The sequence below is a fragment of the Sorex araneus genome, chromosome 2, assembly GCF_027595985.1.
Source record: "Sorex araneus isolate mSorAra2 chromosome 2, mSorAra2.pri, whole genome shotgun sequence".
Taxonomy (NCBI): Eukaryota; Metazoa; Chordata; class Mammalia; order Eulipotyphla; family Soricidae; genus Sorex; species Sorex araneus.
This window is the reverse complement of record NC_073303.1, coordinates 9,826,776-9,849,707: the sequence shown is the minus strand read 5'-3', so window position 1 is coordinate 9,849,707 and position 22,932 is coordinate 9,826,776. Positions and strand designations below refer to the sequence as shown.

The window sequence follows — 22,932 nt, the reverse complement described above, 5'->3', positions numbered from 1 at the left end:
TTCAGGTTGAGTGCTCTGAAGGTGTGGGGACTCCAAATGTACTAAATAATTAAATCCAGCAGGACTTGGATTCTCTGTTAAATAATAATAACAATTGTCAAATTGACAAACACTAATCAAAAAATTTTTCTTTCAGAAAACTTCCAGGAAATTGTGACAAAATTGAGGAAAGTGGATGACAAATACAAGATATTGAAATTGTACATAGAATAGTATAGTCTGCCTCTAGAGCAGGCACCTTTGCTATTCTTCTCTCTCTTTCTACATTTGGGTATTATGATTTGAAATACAGATACTAAAAGGTCATCAGTACTTGTTGGCATCCAGAGTAATCATCTTCAGCTATCAGTGTCACAGTGCTCTCTTCTCTCTCCTGAGATCGGCCCCAAACCCACCACTCCAAAAACACTTATGGCAAGCTTCCAACCATAGATCAGTCCATTTGACCCTCATTTCTTCTGTCTTTAGGTATTAGTCTCATACTGTTTTTGTTATGTCCCACAAGTAAGTGCACTCTGTATACCTTGTTTCTAAAGTGATATTGTTATCTAATCAAAGTCTACATTCATTATATATGTACATATATATTTTTAACTTTTGTGTTTGCAATTTACTCATACAGTGATCGTTTACCCATCAACATTCTTTATATTTTTGACCTGATCTTGTATTTACTCTTGTGGGACATATAAACCTATCCTAAGGTCTGGGATTGACTGTTTTAATCCTGACAGTATTTTCCCCAACATTTGCAGAAGAAACTGCAAGGGACATTGAATGGGGAATCTTTCATGAAATGTTCCATCCTTTCATGCTCAAAGGAAAGGTTTTTATTAACTAAAAAGAAATTACTGGTGGGTATTTTCCTAAACCAAGTATTTATTTCATAAAATTGAATCCACTGAAAAGAGGAGAACAGGACAGTGTATGATCTTTGTAACTAAGTAACTTCCATCTAAAATGTGTGTTTGAATCAAGTATCATTTGTGCTACTTGCTTATAGTCTTTATAATCATTCATTTAATGAAAATCTGTTAGGTATCTACTAAGCTTGGCATCTTTCTAGGTAGTGGGAAACATTGAAGAAAGCAACCAAAATATCTAAAGTCACAGAATTTGAATTTATTCTTTTGGACTCTATAGACAAATAAGTATATGTACTCTGCTTCTACAAATCTCACAAATCTTTTTTTTTTTCACAATTTGTTTTAAAAATCTGGGGAACATGTGGACAGAAAAGAATTTGCACCAATCAAGAAATAAGGCCTGATAGGCTGACAGAAGGAGGCCTTTGGGAAAGTAAAAATGTGAGAGCAAGATACCGAGTCGTAAAAGGAGATAAATCCGGACTCATAGTCCACAGAAACCACTATATAGTTAATATCCTGCAGAGAAAGAGGAGTTAGGGGATATGTAAGGGCTTCATATTCATCTTTGCGTTTTCTGATGGCCCAGAATCCAGACTCAGGATCCCGTCTCGTATTATTATCTCTTGGCACGTTTTCCAGACAAACTCCAACATCCCACTCAGATCCTTTACAAAAACATATTTCAAAGGCATATTTTCCTGAGGTGAAGGCCTCACATCCCAAGATGCAGGGTAAGTCTTTAAACCTAGCAGGACTCTCATACTTCACTCGGGGGAATCCACAAGTCACCTCGTTTTCGTCCTTGTTAACAAGTAGGTTATTATGAGCTGTATCTGGATCTAGAGTGACTTTAACTGCAAAAAAAAAAATTAATTAAAAAAAAAAACATTGGAGAACAAAATGACATGGTTACTTCATACTTAGTGCTCAGTATATTCTAAATATGTTCAGCCCATGCTCAAAAGAAAAATTTGTTTCTGACAGTCTTTATACTCATTTTATCAAAATTCATTATAATAAATTAAAAAGAAATCATAGCAGTCACAAAGAATGGTGGGAAGAATTGAAGAGTTAGTGTATGATTAATACTGGGCAGGAATGTCTTATATGGCATTGTAAAATATCTGGCAATAGCAGCAATCTACTACTAATACTCTAACTACTCTCCTGTTCTTATTCAACATTAATTCTATCTTTCTTACAGTAATATCAGTCAAAGACCAGATGAACATATTTAACATTTTTCCTTACTCTCTCTCCTAAGCCCTCCCAATTTTTCCAAATGTCACTGACACATTATCAAAATGGGATGTGACAATTAAGTACTTGGTTCTTGACACACAGGATGTTATTGGGGCCTTAGGACACATGGGCACTCAGCACTCTTTTTTTATTCCTCACAAAACATAAGTATTAGTACAAGATGATATACCAACTACAATTATACCAAGAAATTATCTTAGTAAAGTTGGGAAAGGAACAAAATAGAATGGTCATAATGGTACTAGCCAACAACACAATTTAAAAAAAAAACATGATAAAAGGTAATTCTAGCTAGAGAGTTAGTCACTTAGTCACCAAATGTGTCCTTGATTAAACACCAAGCAGATAATCAAAGAACAATGGAAATAAAGAATGCAGAAACACTTCTTAGCTATACTTTCTCTCCTTTTTTTCCTCCAGATCACTACCCACCTTCTAATGCCTTATCTTCCTGACCTTAAGACCTCTACAAATCCAGCTTTCTTCCTTCTACTTCACTTTATTTTTCTTAGCCAATGAAAGTGCTGGAGAGAACATGAGAAACTAAGAGGTGGAGTGGCAGTCATTACTATGGAAGTCTCTCCCCATTGCTCTGAGAGTCTGTACCTCTCTCTCTCAGGTCACACTCTCTCCTCTTCAGATCCATTCACCTGTATTTGAGGCTCGGCATGGTGAGGACTCCCTGACTATCTCAGCTTTCATTGTTTCAGTATCCCTTATTCATTGTTCTAAATTTATTCTTGGTTTAACACATTTATTAAACTCTCCTCAATGTGTTCTTAACAAGAGATGATTGAACACATTTGAATACTTTGAATGGTTAAAAAATAAACCTCGTGAGAAAACCCAACCAAAATGAGGAGATTAAAGAAAAAACAAAATAAAAAGAGAGGGGTGGTGTAAAATCGATAAAAGATGAACAGACACTTCCTCAAAGAAGTCATGCAGATGACAAACAGAGACATGAAAATATTCTTTATCATTTACTATCAGGGAAATTCATATCATAATTATATGATATAATTATGATATAATTACGAGCAATGAGATTTCATCTCACATCAGTGAGCCTGAAAAAGAGTTAAAGAAACAAAATAACCAGTAATGGAATGGACATGGGAAAAAGGAATATTCTTCCATTGTGTCTGGGAAGGTTTTTTGGTTCAACCTTCTTGGAAATGGACACTGTCACTGTCACTGTCATCCCATTGCTCATCGATTTGTTTGAGCAGGCACCACTAATGTCTCAAATTGTGAGACTTATTGTTACTGTTTTTGGCATATCGAATACACCATGGGTAGCTTGCCAGGCTCTGCTGTGTGGGAGCGATACTGTAGGTAGATGGCTGAGCTCTCTGAGAGGGGCGGAGGTCTCAAACGGAGGCCAGCCTCATGAAAGGCAACTGCCCTACTGCTGTGCTATCACTCCAGCCGGGAAATGGACAAATATCAGAAAATAAGAATTAAACTTCTATATGACACAGTCATTACACTTCTGGTCATCTACCCACAACGGCCCAAAAACTCTATCCGGAAAATACATTTGTACTTCCATGGTCATTTCAGCACTAGTAGCAATACTGAACATCTGGAAACTACTCATTTCCAAGAAAAGAAAACTGGATAAAGAAAGTGTGTCATATACGTATATCACTGTATCAATTGATCACTGTCATCCCGTTGTCATCGATTTATTCAATCAGGCACCAGTAATGTCTCTATTCCTCTCAGCTCTGAGATTTTAGCAGTCTCTCCTACTCGTCTTTTTCAATGATTGGAGGCTCTTTCAGGATCAGGGGAATGAGACCTATCGTTACTGTTTCTTGCACATCGTATACACCATGGGTAGCTTGCCAGGCTCTGCCCATGTGGGCAGATACTCTCAGGATCTTGCTGGGCTCTCCGAATTGTTTGCATATACGGTCATCTCATTGATCAACAATTGGCTGGAGCAGGCTGAGTAATGTCTCCATTCACCCTAGCCCTGAGATTTTGGCAGCCTCCCTTTACTTGTCCTTCCCAACAGTGCCATATTAGAGACTCTTCAGGGTCAGGGTAATGAGACCCATCATTGTTACTATATTTGGCATATTAATATGCCACGGGGAGCTTGCCAGGCTCTTCTGTGTGAGCAGTAAACTCTCGGTGGCTTGGCAGCTTTTCCAAGAGGGATAACTAGGCTATAAGATGTCTCATGGCTGCATTGTGGCCACGCGCTTCCAGGAGCTTTGCTTTATAGTCTCTGGATGTTGGCCGTTGATGGGATTACATGACACTGGGGGCATTTTCTGGGTGTGAGTGCGTAGCTACTGGAAAATGGGGAATATGAGTGTAAGAGGGCCAGTCCTGATTGAGCAGCCTTGGAGACCTCAGCCCCGGGTCCCAGACACCTGGGTTCCTCTGCTTCTCCTTCATGTGTGAGACTCGTTCGAATGTGTGGAAAGTGGCCATGAGCATGGCCATATATATATATATATATATATATATATATATATATATATATATATATATATGAGTGTGTGTGTATACATATATATGTACATGTGTGTGTGCAAGACAATGCTACTGAACTCAAAACCAGGAGTATAAAACCTTAATATTTTTTGTTAGAAAAAATTGTAACAAAATATCATACATAATTAAAGTACTATAATGGTTTCATCTTAGCCAGAGAAAGGGTGCAACAATATTGTCATCAATAGATCTGATTGAACACTGGTTATAGGAATGGAGAGAAACAATGTCTGCAGAAACACACTAAACAACTCGCTCTGTAGGTGAGGAAGTCTGAATTACAAGAAGCTTTGCTCTTATCTATCTGGGAACTGCCTCCATCATCACCCCAGTTATGGCGTAATACTCTCACAGTATAGAGGTATTAAATTTTCTCGCATTAAGCACATGCTGCAAAGCATGTCTTAGTATTCAGAGCATTTTTTCCTCGTTATTGCAGAGCAATGTCTCTGTACTTTAAGCACATTGACACACACAGTGCTGTCAACAGAGCAATTTCCTTTTGATCTCTGAGGCTATCAGACTGACAGTGACTTTAATAATCCCCCCTCTGCTGGTGGAAACTTTGTATTACTACTTTTAGGACCAGAAATCTATCATGTTCTAGTTACATTGGACTTAAAAAGTAAAAGTGAAGGGGTTGCATGTCTGTTATTGTATTTTATTATGGCAGTGTTAAAAATACCATCAGATTCATCCTAGAGACTCTTGCTTTTTGACATCACTTTGAAGAGACAGTTGACCATGTTGGGAGACTCATGTGTAAGCATTTGAGTTTTCTTCAGGAAACACATGGAGGCATGCAACCTGCAACCAACAAAGAGCTAGTACCTGAGATCCTACAGGGATAAAAACGTAAATTCTGCCAACAATCACATTGCGCTTGGAAGTGGATTGTGCTGGCTCCCATTTTAAAACAGCCCAGTGATCATATTTATCACAGTATTTTTTAGAGTTCAGGCAAGGATTCCTCTGAGCTATTGTAATATTAGCAAAATATTGTGAGCTCGACTGTTCTTATTGGAAAGGGGGGTTGTGTTGACGCCTCACCTGACTGTGCTCAAGACTTACTCCTAACTCTGCACTTAGGACCACTCCTGCCCGAACTCAAGGAACCATATGGTGTGCAGAAATCAAACCTGGGTTGGCTGTATACAAGACAAACACTCAACCTACTATGCTGGGCTCAGACCTGACGCTGCATTATTTTTAACCACTAGATTTTCATTACATTAATGGAGAATTTTTCATAACTGTTCTTATTTCATAGCCTAACACATCATAAAAAATCTGTTTTAGAGTTTTTTTAAATGTAATTGTAGGTTATTTGGAATGAAAGTAATTATGAAAATAATAAAGAAACAAATAGAAAGATTTTTACTAAGTAGCATGTGGTTTTCATATGGTTGAAATGCTTTTTATGCTACCTAGTCTTTTCCTAAAACCACTGGCAGAACAGTCAGTTTTCACCAAACTTCCTGGACTTACACTGGGAATTGAATGACATAAGTATAATCATTTTGTTTCCAACCCTCCTCCCTAAACTTTGTGTAGTTGATGATTTGTTTTAAATTATTCATAGTGTACTGGAAAGTGTTTATGCTTATGTTTTTCATATGGGAGAGATATAGAGTTTATTTCCCTGGGGGACATCACGAGTGAGCTGGAGAGAAAGAGTTTGAAGAGTCATCAAGAAAACCAATACTCTACCTAGAACCTGTATAGGAAAGATAAGTAAAATGTGTTTTTCAGTATGTTCCTCACATATGTATTATTTAGGTAAATATTCATGTCACATACCATAATTGGTCTCAAACAATTTTATCAATTCACAGAAAATGCTATCAACATCAGGTATAGCGTGAATTTCCAAAGACACGTCCTCTGGTGCATTTAACTTCATAGCCGAAATCCTGATAAGAGTCCAGAAATTTCTTCAGTGCAACATTCCATTATGCTCCATATAGCTGCTATCCCTCCCTCCTGAATTCAAGAGCACTCACCTGTCCAAAGTGTCTCTCACATCCTATAAAGTAAGAAAGATAAGATGTTTGTATAGAGAAGTAGCATTTCATAAAACTTTGAAGGGGGGATGTTTATAGTTATGCCAATGAGTAAATGGAATGGTTTTACTCCATTATTAGTGAATTTCTAGGGAATGGTTCCATTCTATTCCCTAGCAACGAATTCTTCTACATATTACACCTGTGGTCTCATACTCATCTGCATATCTTTCCACAGACTATCAGTTATAAGCACTGTGATAGACCATTGATATTCAACTCAACCCTTGCTTACCTTATCTCGTACATACACAGCTTTTGAGAGAAACACTGACCCATTATATTACCACAACAGTACTTGATCAACCTCAGAGTATGTTTCATTATTTTTGGAACACACAGATTTATCATTTCAAATAACCAGATGCGATCTGTTTGAGGGAAGATCAGAATTGTCTCAAACTTGCTCACTAAGCACTTTTTGCATTCAGTGATCTCATTTTTTCTGAAGAGGTCACAGTGGACATTGTTTCTCATTAAGGTCCGTACAAGATAATTCCCACAGAACCCTGGAAACTCACTCAGTAAGGGGGTGGCAGCAAGTTTGCACTGAGGTGGAAGGTCTTGCTGTGCCACCTCAATCCTAATGAAAATAGAATAAGGATTTCAGGCATTTATCACGGTATGCAATATCCTTCCTAAAGCTACAATAAAACCTATCTTGCTCTGTTTGAGCAAGATATAGGAGCAAATCTTGAAGTAAGTCTATCAGTCTTTTTGATGACCCGTTTTAGCCCCGACTGTCAACAAGAATATCTTTGAGGAGGTCATTTGACACCAAGAATCTCTGCAATTGAGACTGAGGCTAACAGGTGCCTACCAAAGTTCTCTCATGGTTCCCAGAATTTCCATATATATCTAAGGAGCCTCATTTGATTTCCTATATTTACACAGAGACACTCTCAAGAGGAGGGCAGGTTAAGGGTTAAAAACTTGCTTCTGCTAACCACTGAATTTGCCTTTGTAACTGCTTGGCTGCTTTGAAAGATGTTTTTGCGACCTACTGCTGGACAGGAAATGGTCACCAAATGGACCAACAAACTGCCCTAGGAACTGTAAGCAAACATTTGCTTGGAAACAGTAAACAGTTAACAAATGTTGAGATTAGCAAGTTAAGTGACCTATGTGTGATCCCCTTTGTTCCAATATGTATGGCCCCCTTTGATCCAATATGTGTGATCCCCTTTGTTCCAATATGTGTGGCCCCCTTTGATTCAATATGTGTGATCCCCTTTGTTCCAGTATGTGTGATCCCCTTTTTTCCAAAATGATACAAAAACTGCTTGCTTTTTGAGTTCGGAGCCCTCAGCCCTGTGGCTCTCAGGCATACTGCAGGATCCCAGCATGTTGGCTTGAATAAACCCCATGTATTTGCAGAAAGAGTTGTCTCGGTCTCCTTCTTCAGCGTCTCCCCCGGATAGAGTTCTGCTCGACCCTAACAACGCTACAGACTAGCCCAGGACATCTGTATATAGGCACATATAGCTAAAAGAAGTACTGATTTGCATTCTCCTTACTTGTGTAAAGTTTTGAGAAATAAGAATTCAAGCCATTTCTCTAAATTTCTCAACAGTCTCTCTAAAACCCCAGGAACTGACGCCTTCATCCACTCCTCCACGTGCACAGTCTTACCTGCAGTAACTCCTGGGCTGAGCCCTGACATTTCCTCTCCAGTTCAAGAATGAGTTTGTTGAGTTCCTGGCTTTGCTTCTCCAACTGGGCTTCACTGTCCTGCAGTCTCTTCAGAACTTGCTCTTTTTCATTCTCTAGTCTCCAGAGATAAGATTTCTCCTCCATGTGTAGAATCATGTGAAAAACCTTAAAACTATACTTGATGCACTCTTCTTCCTCCCGAATATCATCCTAGAATGAAGAAAACATATTCCAAAAATGGGGGAATTTTATCTTTAGAAAAATAAACAATCAAAATATAGTAGTTCCATTGAATTAGAATTAAATAGAAATTTTAAAGGAAATAAGAAGGTCAATTCTCAGGGATTTCGGTTTCTCTACATGTGACTTGGAAATTTTTCCGTCCACTACTCATGACTGTAATACTGAAGGAACAAAGAATACCCTCTGTGAGTCCAAATTCAGAATTGAGACAAATATTTCAGGGCAGAGGTTTGGGAAAAAAGTCTCAAAAGGCCTGAGCCCAGTCCCCAGTCTTTCACATAGAACTGCACTAACAGGCCACCTGCCACCCCCCAGTGCATGGAACCCAATACTCCAACACATGTGTTGACCTGTAGCATTGCCTCCCTACATATACCTTTCATGGCATGACTTAAAAATCTCTAACCACAGAACTTTGTAGACAGAAATGTTGCTGTGTCTACACCCCGCATATAAGGCACTTATTAACCCAGGCCTGACATACTTAACCTATCAATATGCCATGATAACACACAAAGATAGGCTACTTACAGGCTCAAAAATGTACAACAACATGGGACGAAATTCTAAAACGAAAAGGTAACAATGGTAAAACAATGCAAAAACACACTCGGCTCAATGATTAAAGTGGCTATACCAGATGAATCAAACAGTAATAATTAACCATATATCTTTTAGATAAGTAATTAAAAATACAGCTTTTAAGAATGTATGGGGATCTCAAAGAAGCACTGGAATGCACTGCTGTTAATATCAAAAGGATATGAGAGTAGAAGTGGGGAAAATACAAATGAAATCACAAGAAGAAATGGCAGACCTAAAATAAATTGGTAGATGAAATGAAATACTCAGTGGAAGGCCTCAGCAACAGATTTAGAGCTGCTGAGGACAGAATCAGTGAGCTCCAAGATGATGTGCAAAGGTTCTCCAGCAACAGCATAGAATGGGAGGGAGTCTGAAAATTAACTGACAGATGTCAAGAGAAAATCGGGATGAAACCAAGAGGAAGAACATAAGAATCATTGGAGTCCCAGAAGGATGGGAAGAAAACCCTGATGAAGAAACTGTCAAACACGTAATTTCTGAGACATTCCCAGAGCTGAAGACCACATGCAAACAGAGTCAGGAGGCTTGAAGCATACCAGCCAAAAGAAATCCAAATAAGAACACTCCAAAACACACCCTTATCAAAATGATGAAAACCAAACAGAGAGATAAAATTCTGAAACCAGCAAGATCAAATAAAGAAATTTCTTATAAAGGAGCATTTTCAAGTTTCACAGCAGACCCATGTGATGAAACACTAAGGGCCCGATGATAGTGGTGTGATAAAGAGACAAAAGTCAATGAACTAAATCCCTCACCTAGAATACATTACTGAGCTTTACTCTCTTTCATATCAGAAGGAACATCACACCGGTTCACAGACAAACAACAACTCAGGAACTTCACAGCCTCAAAACTATGGTTACAAGAGCAACTAAATGGACTACTTTAAGACAAAACAAGCCCCACAAATGCACCAAACTTTGGCAGAGAGATGGGATAACACCCCATAACAATAATATGTCTCAATTTCAATGGGCTAAATGCACCAATTAAAAGACATAATGATAGGATGGATTGGAAAATGGAACCAAACATACTGTGGCCTGCAAGAAACACATTTGAACAGTCAGGGTAAACACAGACACCAGTGAAAGGATGGAAAACTATTGTACAAGCAAACAACTCCCTCAAAGAAGCTAGAGTGGTCATACTAATACCAGATCACATAGACTTCAGAATGAAGAAGATTACTGTTAGTATATAGAGCGCCACTGCCCATTTAGTGATTACTAAGGTTACAATAGATAGTTAAGGCCACTTCCTATTTTTCTTATTACTTTTTAAAGTCTATCTTTTTTAAAAAAATTTTATTCAATCACCGTGCAGCTAGAGTGATAGCACAGTGGGTAGGGCATTTGCCTTGCATGTGGCCGACCCAGGTTTATTTCCTTCTCCACTCTCAGAGAGCCCGACAAGCTACTGAGAGTATCTTGCCCTCAGGGGAGAGCTTGGCAAGCTACCCATGTGTATTCGATATGCCAAAAACAGTAACAACAAGTCTCAAACTGGAAACATTACTGGTGCCTGCTCGAGGATGAGCAAGGTGATGACAGTGGCAGTGACAGTGATAATCACCCTGATATAGTTACAAGCTTTCATGTTTGGATTACAATTACACAATGATCAAACACCCATCACTCCACCAGTGCACATTCCCCACAACCAATATCTCCCATATATCCCCTTTCCCCACACACCCTTCCCCTGCCTCCAAGGCAGACAATATTCCCCATACTCTCTCTCTACTTTTGGGCATTATGACTTGTAACACAGACACTGAGAAGTCATCACGTTTGGTCCATTATATTATTTCAGCACGCATCTCCCATCCCGACTCATTCCTCCAGGCATCATTTTCTTAGTGATCCCTTCTTTATTCCATTTGCCATCTCCCCTCCACTCATGAAGCAGTCTTCAAGCTCTGGGGAAATCTACTATCCTTTGCTGTCAGCCTAATGCTTGATACATCTAAACAATAGAATACTATTCAGCTGTTAGGAGAGATGAAATCATAAAATTTGCTTATAAATGAAAAGACATGGAAAGTATCATGCTAAGTGAAAGGACTCAGAAAGAGAGTGACAGACATAGAAGGACTGCACTCATTTGTGGAGTACAGAATAACATAACATGAGGATGACACACAAGGCCATTTCTTAATGATCATACATGAAGAATGACATCAGAATGTACATCAGAATGACACACACTCCTAAATGTATATGCACCTAATGAGAAACCGGCAAAATACTTAAAACAAATGCTCACAGAGTTGAATAAAGATATTGATAGCAAAACAATACTAGTGGAGATTTCACCACCGCTTTATCACTTCTTGATAGATTAACCAGACTCAAGCTGAGCTAGGGCATATTTTATTTGAGGAAAGAAATGGAAGACATGGGCTTAGTACATATATATGTATAAATATGTATATGTATGACATTTCATACCTCAAAAACATTCTTCTTTAGTGCACATGGATCATCTCTAGGAGAGATCACACGCTGGGCCACAAAACATACCTCCATAAAATTAAAATAATAGAAATTGTATCAACAGTCTTTTCAGACAATGATACACGGGAAACAGAAGTGAATTACACACAGAAACAGAAATTTAAATCTAACACTTAGAACTTAAACAACTCAATAATAAAAAATGAGTGGCTTAGAAAGGAAACCAAAGAGAAAATCAAAAGATTCCTGTAAAGAAATGAGAATGAATACACGAGTTACCAGAACATACGGGACATAGCAAAAGCAGTGTCAAGAAGAAAGTTTATATCTCTACAATCATTCCTCAGAAAGAAAGAGCAAGCCCACATAAATAAACCTCATAGCTTAAAATCTTGTAGAATTGGGGGTATGATGCCACTAGCAGGTCAACCTGTACCTGCGGTGTGACTGCATTAGCAGCCTGATGGTGCCTTCAGGCTTCCCTAAAATTGCTGCTGTGCCATTGGTCAGACCCGAACAATTTGGGACCAAGTTTACCAAGAATCTGAACAGCCAAAAGTTAGGTATATCAGAGTTACACACAAAATCATCTCCAGCTTAGCTATACAGGCTCATTTATTTGCCTTATTTCAGAGATCCATAGATAAATCTCGAAAGAGATCAAAAAACCACAGTTAATCTTGGCCCGACACATGGCTGAACATATGGGGGTAAGTCAGAAGGGGGTATTGGCCTAGAGGCTCCTCCAAGCAGAGCCCCCAGCAGCTGCTTGCTTCCACAATCCAAAATTGCTGCCATATCCCCAGCCTGACTCCACCATATCAGGGCATACTTCACCAAGATACAATCTGCTGAAAATACTGCCATAGGTTTTTGTGACTGAAATCTCCAGGTTTACTCAGAGTTAGCATCGGCTACCCCCACAATTCCCAATACACATGGAAGCACTACCAGTCACCCCCTTGAACCAACTCCAACACCACCCTGTAAGCTCTGCTGTCAGCCTTGCCTTAGAGACCCCTAAATAAATCTCGAAAGAGATCAAAAACCACAGAAAAACTCAGTGCTGTTCAAGGCGGAATCGACTGGGGTAAGTAGGAGGGGTACAGGTAGGGGGACAGGTTGCCCTCTGCCCATCCAAGCCGAGTCCCCGGCAGCCACTTACTTCCACAATCCAAAATTGCCGCCACACCCCCAGCCTGACTCCACCATCTCAGCAAAGACCTCACCAAGATATAGTCTGCTGAAAATTTTGTAATGTGGATCTTAGTGCAACAGGAGCCCTGGCCCAGAGACACAGCAATGAGTCCCGGAAGACACCACAGCACCAGCGATCTCTCCAGGCATCATACTGAGCCAATTTCACTGGGTCACCTTAGGTGGAGCAGGTGTGCTCTCCCCACCTACTCCAGATGGAATCCCAATGATCAAGAGCTTCCACGAGCAAGGCCCAAGTGTGCGGGTTCCTGGACTAAATCTCCAGGCCACAAGGTGGCAGACAACCCGGGCTGTTCCTCCCTGGGTGCTGTCCACCAAGCAGAGTTGCTGTCAAGCCCACAATTTGCCTCTGGGTGTCATCTTAAAACACTAACAACCCTGATCCAGGGACAGAGCAGTGAGTCCCAGAAGACACAAGAGTGCCAGAGATCTCTCTGGCCCCATACTATGCCAATGTCACCAGGGCAACCTTGATGGAACAGGTGCAGTCTCCCCGCCTACTCTAGATGGAATTCTGGTGACCGAAACCTTCCATAAGCAAGGCCCATGTATGCGGGTTCCAGGACTAAGTCTCTAGGTCCGATGGTGGCAGAGGACCAAGGCTGTCCTTCCTCATCTAACTGCCTGCCCAGCTGGCTGACTGTCACACCCACAATTTGCCTTTGGGCACAATCATAGTGCACCAACAGCCCTGGTCCAGAGACACAGCAGTGATTCCCAGAAGACATCACAGTGCCAGAGATCTCTCCGTGCCGCAAACTGAGTCAATTTCACCAGGGCAAACCAGTTTGAGCAGGTACGCTCTCCCCACCTACTCCAGATGGAATCCCTGTGACCAAGAGCTTCCACAAGCAAGCTCCAACCCCACCCCTGGTATGCGGGTTCCAGTACTAAATCCTCAGGTCACATGGTGGCAGAGGAACTGGGCTGTACCTCTCTGGGTCTCTGCCCGCCCAGCAAACTGACTGTCACATCCATAGTTTCCCTCTGGTTGCCATCTTAGCACACCAAAAGTCACGGTCCAAAGACTCTCAATTGAATCCCCAAATGGATTTGTGTCATACTGAGATGTCTCTGGAACTCAACCATTTACAATCTAGAAATTTTCATTTACAATTGCAGCTGTGCAAGCTCTCATGATATTCAAAATGAGCAATGGAAAATAAATTATCTAGTGTCTTCCCCCACAGGTAAGCTTGAATGGTGGTGGGAAATTTTGAGCAAAACATAATGTCCAAAATGAGAGAGAGAGAGTATTTGGGAAATTGTCTCCCATAGAGGCAGGGTGAGGACTGGGAAGTGTGTGTTGAAAAATGTGCACTGTTGGAGGGATGGGGTTTCATTATTTTATGACTAAACCTCAAACGTGAAAGCTTTATAACTCTCTCATGGTGATATCATTTTAAAAAAAAGTAATATGGAGTTCATGCCCAATTCAATCAGCTTAATCAATGGCTGAACAAATAGCAGTACTACTACATTTATCGTTATCATCATCATCATCATCATCATCATCATCATCACCATCATCCTCCCATTTTTCATCGAATTTCTTGAGCAGTCTTAATAACATCTCCGTTCGTCCAAGCACTGAAATTTTAGAAGCCTCTCTTTACTCATCCTTTCAACGATGCTGTACTAGAGGTTCTTTCATAGTCAGAGTATTGAGACCCAACTTGTTACTTGTTTTGGCGTATTAATACACCATGGGGACCTTTTCAGGCTCTCCCATGTGGGCAGGAAACTCCCAGTTGTTTGCCAGATTCTCCCTGAGGGAGAAGTAGGCTATAAGATACCCTAGGCGGTCATACCCAGAAACTGGCGCTAGTGACATGTAATCTTGTCAATGGCCAACATCTAGAGTCTTAAAAGCCAGCTCCCAGGAGAGAGTGACCAAAGAGTCTCTTACCCGCGCACGTTTTGATTAGAGTCTATCAATTTGAAAATAATTATTATTATTATTGAGAATCGAGGTCCAGTAAAAAAAATGGGCAATTATTTAACACGAATGGATTTCCTCTACCTTGATAGTATTCAAGCTGAAATAAAAAAAAAAGCTTGATCTCCTAAAAAATCCTGAATAGTTGGTAAGATTATGGACTTCATTTCTTTCCTTTAGAAACTGAGATTCCTCTACTGACCGTGGCCTAATCTATATACCACTATATTCTTTTCAGCAGAGCCTCTTGCTCGCACGCCTGGCTGTCTTCGCCAGGGCCTCCTCAGTGGGGATGGCTCCAGCTTCCCTCCCCAACCTGAGCAGAGCTCCTGGTGACCAAAGACCACCAGAGCCTAGCCACAGACATGCTGAAGGCCCCTCTCCACACATTCAGACGAACGTCACGCATGAAGGTACTGGCAGAGGAGCCCAGGTGTGTGGGACCCAGGGCTGAGACCTCTAAGGCTGCTCGGATCCGGACTGGGCCTGCTCTGTCCAGATTTCCCACCTCCCAGTAGCTACGCAGTCACACCCAGACACTGTCCCCTGGCACCGTGTAATCCTGTCAATGGCCAGCATCCAGAGACTTAAAGGCCAGCTCCCAGAAGCGCGCAGTGGAAAGCTCTTACATTATTAAAAAAAAAAAAGTTACTGTAGAATTACCAACAAAAGGAACACAACCAGTCAGCAAGAAAGAAATAATCAAACTTAAGACAGAAATTAATAACCTGGAATCACCCCCAAAAATAAAAAAGATCAACAAAAGTAAGAGATGGTTCTTTCAAAAAATAAACAAGATCAATAAAGCACTAACAAGATTCACAAGGAAAAAGAGAGCAAGAACCTTAATAAAAAGAATCAGAAACGAAAAGTACATCACAATAGAAACCAAAGAAAAACAAAGGATAATCAGAGATTCCTTTGAGAAGCTTCATGCCACAAAACAAGACAACCTCGAAGAAATGGATAAATGCCTGGACTCTTATAATCTCCTAAATCTGACCCAAGAAGTCCTGGAATATCTAAACAGAACTATTTCTATCAAGGAAATAGGAATAGGAATTAAAATTCTCCCAAAAAAAAAAGCCCTTGTCTAGATGAATTCACTAGTGAATTCTTCCAAACCTTCAAAGAGGAACTACTCCCAATCCTGTTTGAACTCTTCCAGTAAATTGAAGAAACAGAAACACTTCCAAACAGTTTCAATGAGGCAAATACCAAATATCACCTGCATATGAAAAGCAGACAGAGACACCGCAAGTAAAGAGAATTACAGGCCTATATCCCGGATGAATACAGATGCAAAGATCCTCAACAAAATAATAGCAAGTAGAATCCAACGTCTTATGAAAAAGATCGTATACATGACCAAGTGGAATTCATTCCATGCATGCAAGCATGGTTTAACATTCTTAATTCAATGAACATAATCCATCATCTCAATAAAAGGAAAGATAAACCCATATGATCATGTAAATAGATTCAGTGAAGGCATTTGACAAGATCCAGCACCCATTTCTGATTAAAAACTCTCAGGAAAATGGGAGTCAACAGAACTTTCCTCAATAGAGACGAAGTCATCTATCTACCACAAGTCAATGGCAAACATTATTCATGATAGCACTATAGTCCCGTTGTTCATCAATTTGCTCGAGTGGGCACCAGTAATGTCTCCATTGTGAGAATTGTTGTTACTGTTTTTGCATATCGAATATGCCATGGGTAGCTTGCCAGGCTCTGCCATGTGGGAGGGATACTCTTGGTAAATTGCTGGACTCTCCAAGAGGGACTGAGGAATTGAACCTTGACCGGCCACGTGCATGGCAAATGCCCTAGTCACTGTGCTATAGCTCCAGTCCAACATTATCCTCAATGGGGAAAAATTAAAGTATTCCTTCTAACATCGTGAACAAAACAAGGTTGCCCACTCTCACCACTTCTATTCAATATAGTACTGGAAGTACTTGCCATAGCAGTTAGGAAAGACACATATATCAAGGGCATCCAGATAGGAAAGGAAGAGTTCAAGCTATCACTATTTACAGATGATATGATACTCTACTTGGAGAAACCTAAAGTATATACCAAGTTAACTCCTAGAAACAATAGGTTTGTATAGTAAAGTGGCAGTTTGCAAAACTAATACCCAAAAGCCCATGCCTTTCCTATCTACAAACAATGAAAGGGATATTTAAAAAAATCCCATTAAAAACAGTGTCTCAGAAAATCAAGTGCCTTGGCATTAGCTTAATGAAACAGATGCAAGGCCTGTACAAAGAAAACTACAAAACACTACTTCTAGGAACAGAAGAGGACATTAGGAACTAAAGACATATACCCTACTCATGGATTTGTGAATTAACATTGTCAAAATGGAAATACTACCCAAAGCATCATACAGATTAAATGCAATTCTTAAAAGGATACCCATGACATTTTTCAAAAAAATAGACAAAACACTCCTGAAGTTCATATGCAGCAAGAAACTCTGACGAGTAGCTAAAGCAAATCTTGGGAAAAAGAGGATGGGTGGCCCTACCTTTCCTAATTTCAAACTATACTACAAAGCAGTACTAATTAAAACAGCATGGTATTGGATTTCAAACAGATCTGCAGACCAATGGAACAGAGTTGAATATTCTGACACAACCTCTTGAGTATATGATCACTTAATTTTTGACAAAGGAGCAAGAAATGTGAAGTGAAGCAAGGAAAGCCTCTTTAACAAGTGGTGCTGGGAAAACTGGACAACTACATGCAAAAAAATGAACTCAGGCCTCTGTGTAATGCCAAACAAAAATTCAGATCCAAATGTATTAAATATCAGACCTGAATTCATAAGGTACATGGAGGGAACAGTAGCAGTAACCTCCATAATATTGAAGCTAATGGCATCTTCAAGGATGAAACACCAGTGATCAAGAAAGTGGAAACAAATATAAAAAAATGGGATTATATTAAACTGGGAAGCTTCTGGACTTGAAAACAAAAAGTAACCAAAAATACAGAAGAGCCCACGGAATGGCAGAAATGATTTATCCAATAACCATCAGAAAGGAGTTTAATATCCAGGATATTCAAGACACGGTAGAACTTTACAAGAAAAAAGTCCTCCAACCCCATCCAAAAATGGAGGGAAGAAATGAATAGAAACTTCTTCATAAAAGAAATTCAAATGGCTTGAAGGCACACGAAAAATGCTCTACATCGCCAATCATGAGGAAGATGCAAATCATAACAACAGTGAAATATCATTTTACACCACAGAAACTGGCACACAACAAAAAGAACAAGAACAACCAGTGCTGGAGCAGATGCAGGGAGGAAGGAAGTCTACTTCATTATTGATGGAAATGCCACTGGCACATCCTTTATAGAAAACAATATGGACATCCATCCACAAACTGGACATAGAGCTCCCACATGACCCAGAAATATATCTTCTGGGAACATATATAACTTAAAAAGGGGTGGGGTGGCAGGAGGGATAATGGGAACATTAGAGGTGGAGAATGGGCACTGGTGGCGGGATGGGTGCTCGATCATTGTATGATGAAATGTAATTATGAATGTTTGTAAGTCTGTAACTGCATCTCACTATGATTCAATACAAAAAAGAATGAAGAAGCCTCAAAAACTAATGACCTGTGAAATTTGAGTATAGATTTTTGGATTACATCAATGTGGCCAGAAAAGTTGACTCTCCTGTGCAGTCTGGTCAATCATAGAATTAGACCTTAGTCTGCCATTGAAGATGTTCTTGCACCATTTTCTGCTATGCTTCATGAATTTTTTGAATGAGTCCCACTGGGAGAGATTCTTTTCCTCACAAAGATTACTTTCAGGGAATGCCAATTATTGCAGGCCTAGCATTGTGGTAAATTTCTCACAGTGGCATGTCTAAACTTCAAACAGGAAGGTACTTTGAGATGTTTCAAACTTATAAACCAGTCAAGATGAATCTCAGTAAGGACACCACTTCTGCTTTTCCTAACTGATATTAGGACTCCTCAACCATTACTTCTGAAATGTAAAAGGAACAGGAGCTCAATTCTCAGATTTGTACCCAATGAGGAGCATTAAAACAAATAATTTGAGATTTATCTACCTAGTCTAGATGAATGAGATGACAGCATCCAATTGGTTTGCCTAATTCCTCTGTATGTCTCAGCCCTAGGGGGAATATATTTGAGATTAGTGAACTCAAATTCTTACCTGAAAATCTTCTATTTCCTCTCTTATGTCCATTTGCCATTTCTTATATTGTTCTTCTTGTTCCCTAAGGTATGCCAAAGTATTCTGGTAGGTTTCCTGAAGGAAATAATTGTTTGATGATGGCTTATTAATTTGGCTAATTTTTCATTATATATCTCAGAGAGATGACAGACTTTCAATCACAGAAATAATATTGAAAACTTGCATAGTCCTTTTGCTTTCAAGGATACTGACTATGAAATGAAAAATTTGATCTCCCAAGAGGGGAGTGTCTGCCATAGAGGTAGGCTTGTATGGGAGAGGTGGGAAGGCAGTGGGAGGGAAGCTGGCAACATTGGTGATGGGAAATGTACACCAGTGAAAGGGATGGGTGTTGGAACACTGCATGGCTGAGACCCAGTCAAGAATAGTTTGTAACTATCTCATGGTGATTCTATAAACAAAATTTTACCAAGTTTTAATCTCCTGAACAACCTGAGGAACTGTCAAGGTTATTATCAATTTTCTAATTTATAAACATGTTCTTGTATTGAACCATGGCCTAAGGCATGCAATACTAAATTATTCCCAGTGAACATTATACAAAGAACAAGAATATGGTAATTTACAATAATATTTTATACAACTATGTCTTCATTCCATAAAACTAAAGATTATTAACACCTTGATATATTTATTCGTACTGTTAGTATCATTATGTATAAGTCAGGGTTGGCCAACTATCACTAAAGTTTTTTGAAAGAGACCAGGGACAGATGGAGAGATAGTTCAAGGGTTAAGGTGCTTGCCTTGTAAGAGCAGATCTGGTACGATCCTGCATATCATTTCCCAAGAAGATCCAGAAATGGACTCTGAGCAGAGAGTCAGAAGTAAACCCCGAGCACCTGCTGGTGTGGTCCCTAAATCCAAACCCAAATGGAAAAGTCAAAGGGACAAATGAAGGTCAATGAGAAAGAGAACATGCTGTGATCAGGAATCTGAATTTGATCTCCAGAACTCTATTTTCTTTGAGAGCCAACAGTTATGATACTGAGATTCCTGAACATGGCCAGGTATGGACCTGGTGTCACACAGCACTGCAGGGCCCTGTCACTGAATAGTCAGGCCACTGGGTCTTGTATCACATAAAGTGACCACTGGACCACAGAACACAGCTAGGAAAACACTCTAGACAAAAATAGAAAAGGAGAGGAAAAGCTGTTATATCTAATGAAAAAGTCATTATGCAGGCAATGTTAACTTATTCACATAAAGCTTTGCAAACATCAAACTTTATTTCTTAAAAATACCTGCTCCCATCTTAGGGTCACACTGTAAGGCTAAAATTGTCTATCTTAAAAGTAGTAATCAATGTTCTAGCTCTATAAATTAGTGTATATTCTGACTCTGTCTGAGTATATAGTTATACCTATCAGTTGTTCAGAGCTATCAAGGGATTTATGAGATTTTTTTTCATAAGACACTGATATTTTGCAGTGGGCAAATACTTTACAGATATCAGTGTCCATGATTATGAAAACACTCTGTGCATATGCATTAATATGCCTACATATGCATATATTATATGGACAGCCATTACTAAGGTTATCTGAAGACTAAAGTGGTGAATGCTATAACATCATTTGTGTTTTAGACTAAACAATTTTAGGTCCATCGATGCCAAAGAGGAACGGGTATTTGATGAAGCACTCTGGACAGTACTCGCCTTGTAGCTCTGACAGGCATCTGCAACAAGGACCGTGGTGTGCCCTTTGTGCTGTGGTGTCCGCTCACAGTACCAGCAGATGAGCTGAACATCATCTTCACAGAAAAGGCAGAGTTTCTCTTGATGTTTTTCACACAGAAGTTCCTGCTCCATCTTCTTAATGGTGTCAATGATGCTTTCTAGCTGCTTAATGGGCCGGATGCTCTCCCTTTGAAACTGTGCCCTACATACAGGACAATGGTAGTTTTCCTGTGAAGGTGACTTCTGTTGCTGGTTCTCAAGATTTTCTAATATGCAAGACTGGCAGTAGAAGTGCCCACAGTCTATGAACACTGGCTTAGTCATCAGCTCCAGGCAGATGGGGCAGGTGACTTCCTCCCTCATGGTGTTAGCTGTGCCTGAGGCCATGGTTTTTCCTGGAAATCTTTAATACTGAAAATAGAGGAAGAGATCAAGCAGATGGGATTTTTCTCTAAGTGATGGAAATACATGTTATCTGAATCTGATGGGAGTGACAATTTCAGGGCATGATTTTTGAGTGTGGAATACAGTGTTACTATCACAAGATTTTTAGAATAGATTAAATTTTAAATATTTTTTTTTGCTTTTTGGGTCACACCCAGCAATGCACAGGGTTTACTCCTGGCTCTGCACTCAGGAATTACCCCTGGATGTGCTCAGGGGACCATATGGGATGCTGGGAATTGAACCCATGTTGGCCGCGTGCAAGGCACACGCCCTACCCGCTGTGCTATTGCTCCAGCCCCTAAATTTTAAATATTTAAATCTCGTGCCTCATTGAAATCAATTTTATGCATCTCATAATTGCTGATGTACCATTACCATAGAATTTTTTTCACGATGAAATCTGAGAGACAGAAGTTAGATGTTACTGCTCACACAAATTATAGCAGAGACAATATTAAGAAGCATTCAAAATACTTTACCACTGTACTAAACATAATAGGCAATTTCCTATTTAAAGGAAGTAGAGCAACTATGAATGGAACGCCTACAGGTTAATGAACAGCTACAACAGATAGGTATGTGTTTCAGACCTTCTTCCACCAGAGGGCCTGAAAAAGAGAAAGGATATGCCACTGAAGAAAGTACCATCTCTTCTGTACAAGGTTCTAGGTCTTATATAGTGGAAGAGGCAGAGGTCGTCGGGGCCCTAATTACATCTCCAGTATGGTAAAAAGCTAACATGTTTCATAGTTTTAGTTTGGTTTTAGCTTGGATACTCTTGCTTAATGCATTTTTATTTAGTATTCTTTGAAGACAGAAGGTAGTTCTGAAGTATATGTCTTAAAGTCGTAATCTCTTTATAATGGCAAAAGGGAGTAAAAATTATTTTTGTAAGCAGCTTTATATACTTTAAGGTGGTAGTATGGTCATGTTTACATGAGAGACTTCTTTTCCAAATATGTCTTTGTAAAGTTTCCATGTCAATAGTAAAACGCTAGTGATAGTTGTGATACTCTAGGACCCCTCTTTCTCACCCTGTAGGGAAAAAGAAACTAATACCAGTAACTGTTAAGTGACTGTTACTGTGAAGTCATTGTTAAGGGAGAGCCTGGCAAAGTTCCCTTGGCATATTCATATCCCAAATACAGTAACAGATATATACATACCTCTCAGAGAGCCGGGCAAGCTACTGAGGGTATCCCGCATGCATAGCAGAGCCTGGTATGCTACCCATGGCGTATTCGATATGCCAAAAACAGTAACAGTAGGTCTCATTCCCCTGACCCTAAATGAGCCTCCAGTCGTTCGGAAAGATGAGTAAGGAGAGGCTGCTAAAGTCTCAGGACTGACTGTAATAGAGATGTTTGATGTTATAACATCTAACATATAGATGTTATTCCAGCAGATGATACTGCTGGAATAATGCTGGCATTATTCCAGCAGATTAATGCCTGCTAGAATTAATCTATGCAATGAAGGTGATACAATGATAGTAAACATAATGAATACGTTGTTTCTGATTGATTGTTTGTACTAGTAGTAACACTTAGGGAGTAGGGCTATCAACGAAGAAGTTTCAGTGGAGTTATATTCGACTAATGAGAAGCCCTCTTTGTATTGTATCTACCCTCCCTGCAAAGAATGATAATATCAGTTCAATAAAGTCTGGGAGATTACTCTAGAGTGACAATGTAAACTAACAAGCAACTGATAT

General features: G+C 39.7%; 1 protein-coding gene across 1 annotated transcript; it reads right to left on the bottom strand.

Annotated features, from left to right (window-relative positions):
- Positions 1–1,208: 1,208 nt before the first annotated feature.
- LOC101554003 (E3 ubiquitin-protein ligase TRIM38-like) lies at positions 1,209–21,134 on the bottom strand. The gene is made up of 6 exons (XM_055124294.1): positions 20,751–21,134; positions 19,046–19,141; positions 8,342–8,572; positions 6,650–6,672; positions 6,447–6,559; positions 1,209–1,723 (listed from the first exon to the last, which is right to left on the bottom strand). The coding sequence occupies exons 1-6, from the start codon at positions 21,132–21,134 to the stop codon at positions 1,209–1,211; spliced, it is 1,362 nt and encodes a 453-aa protein (XP_054980269.1).
- Positions 21,135–22,932: the final 1,798 nt, after the last annotated feature.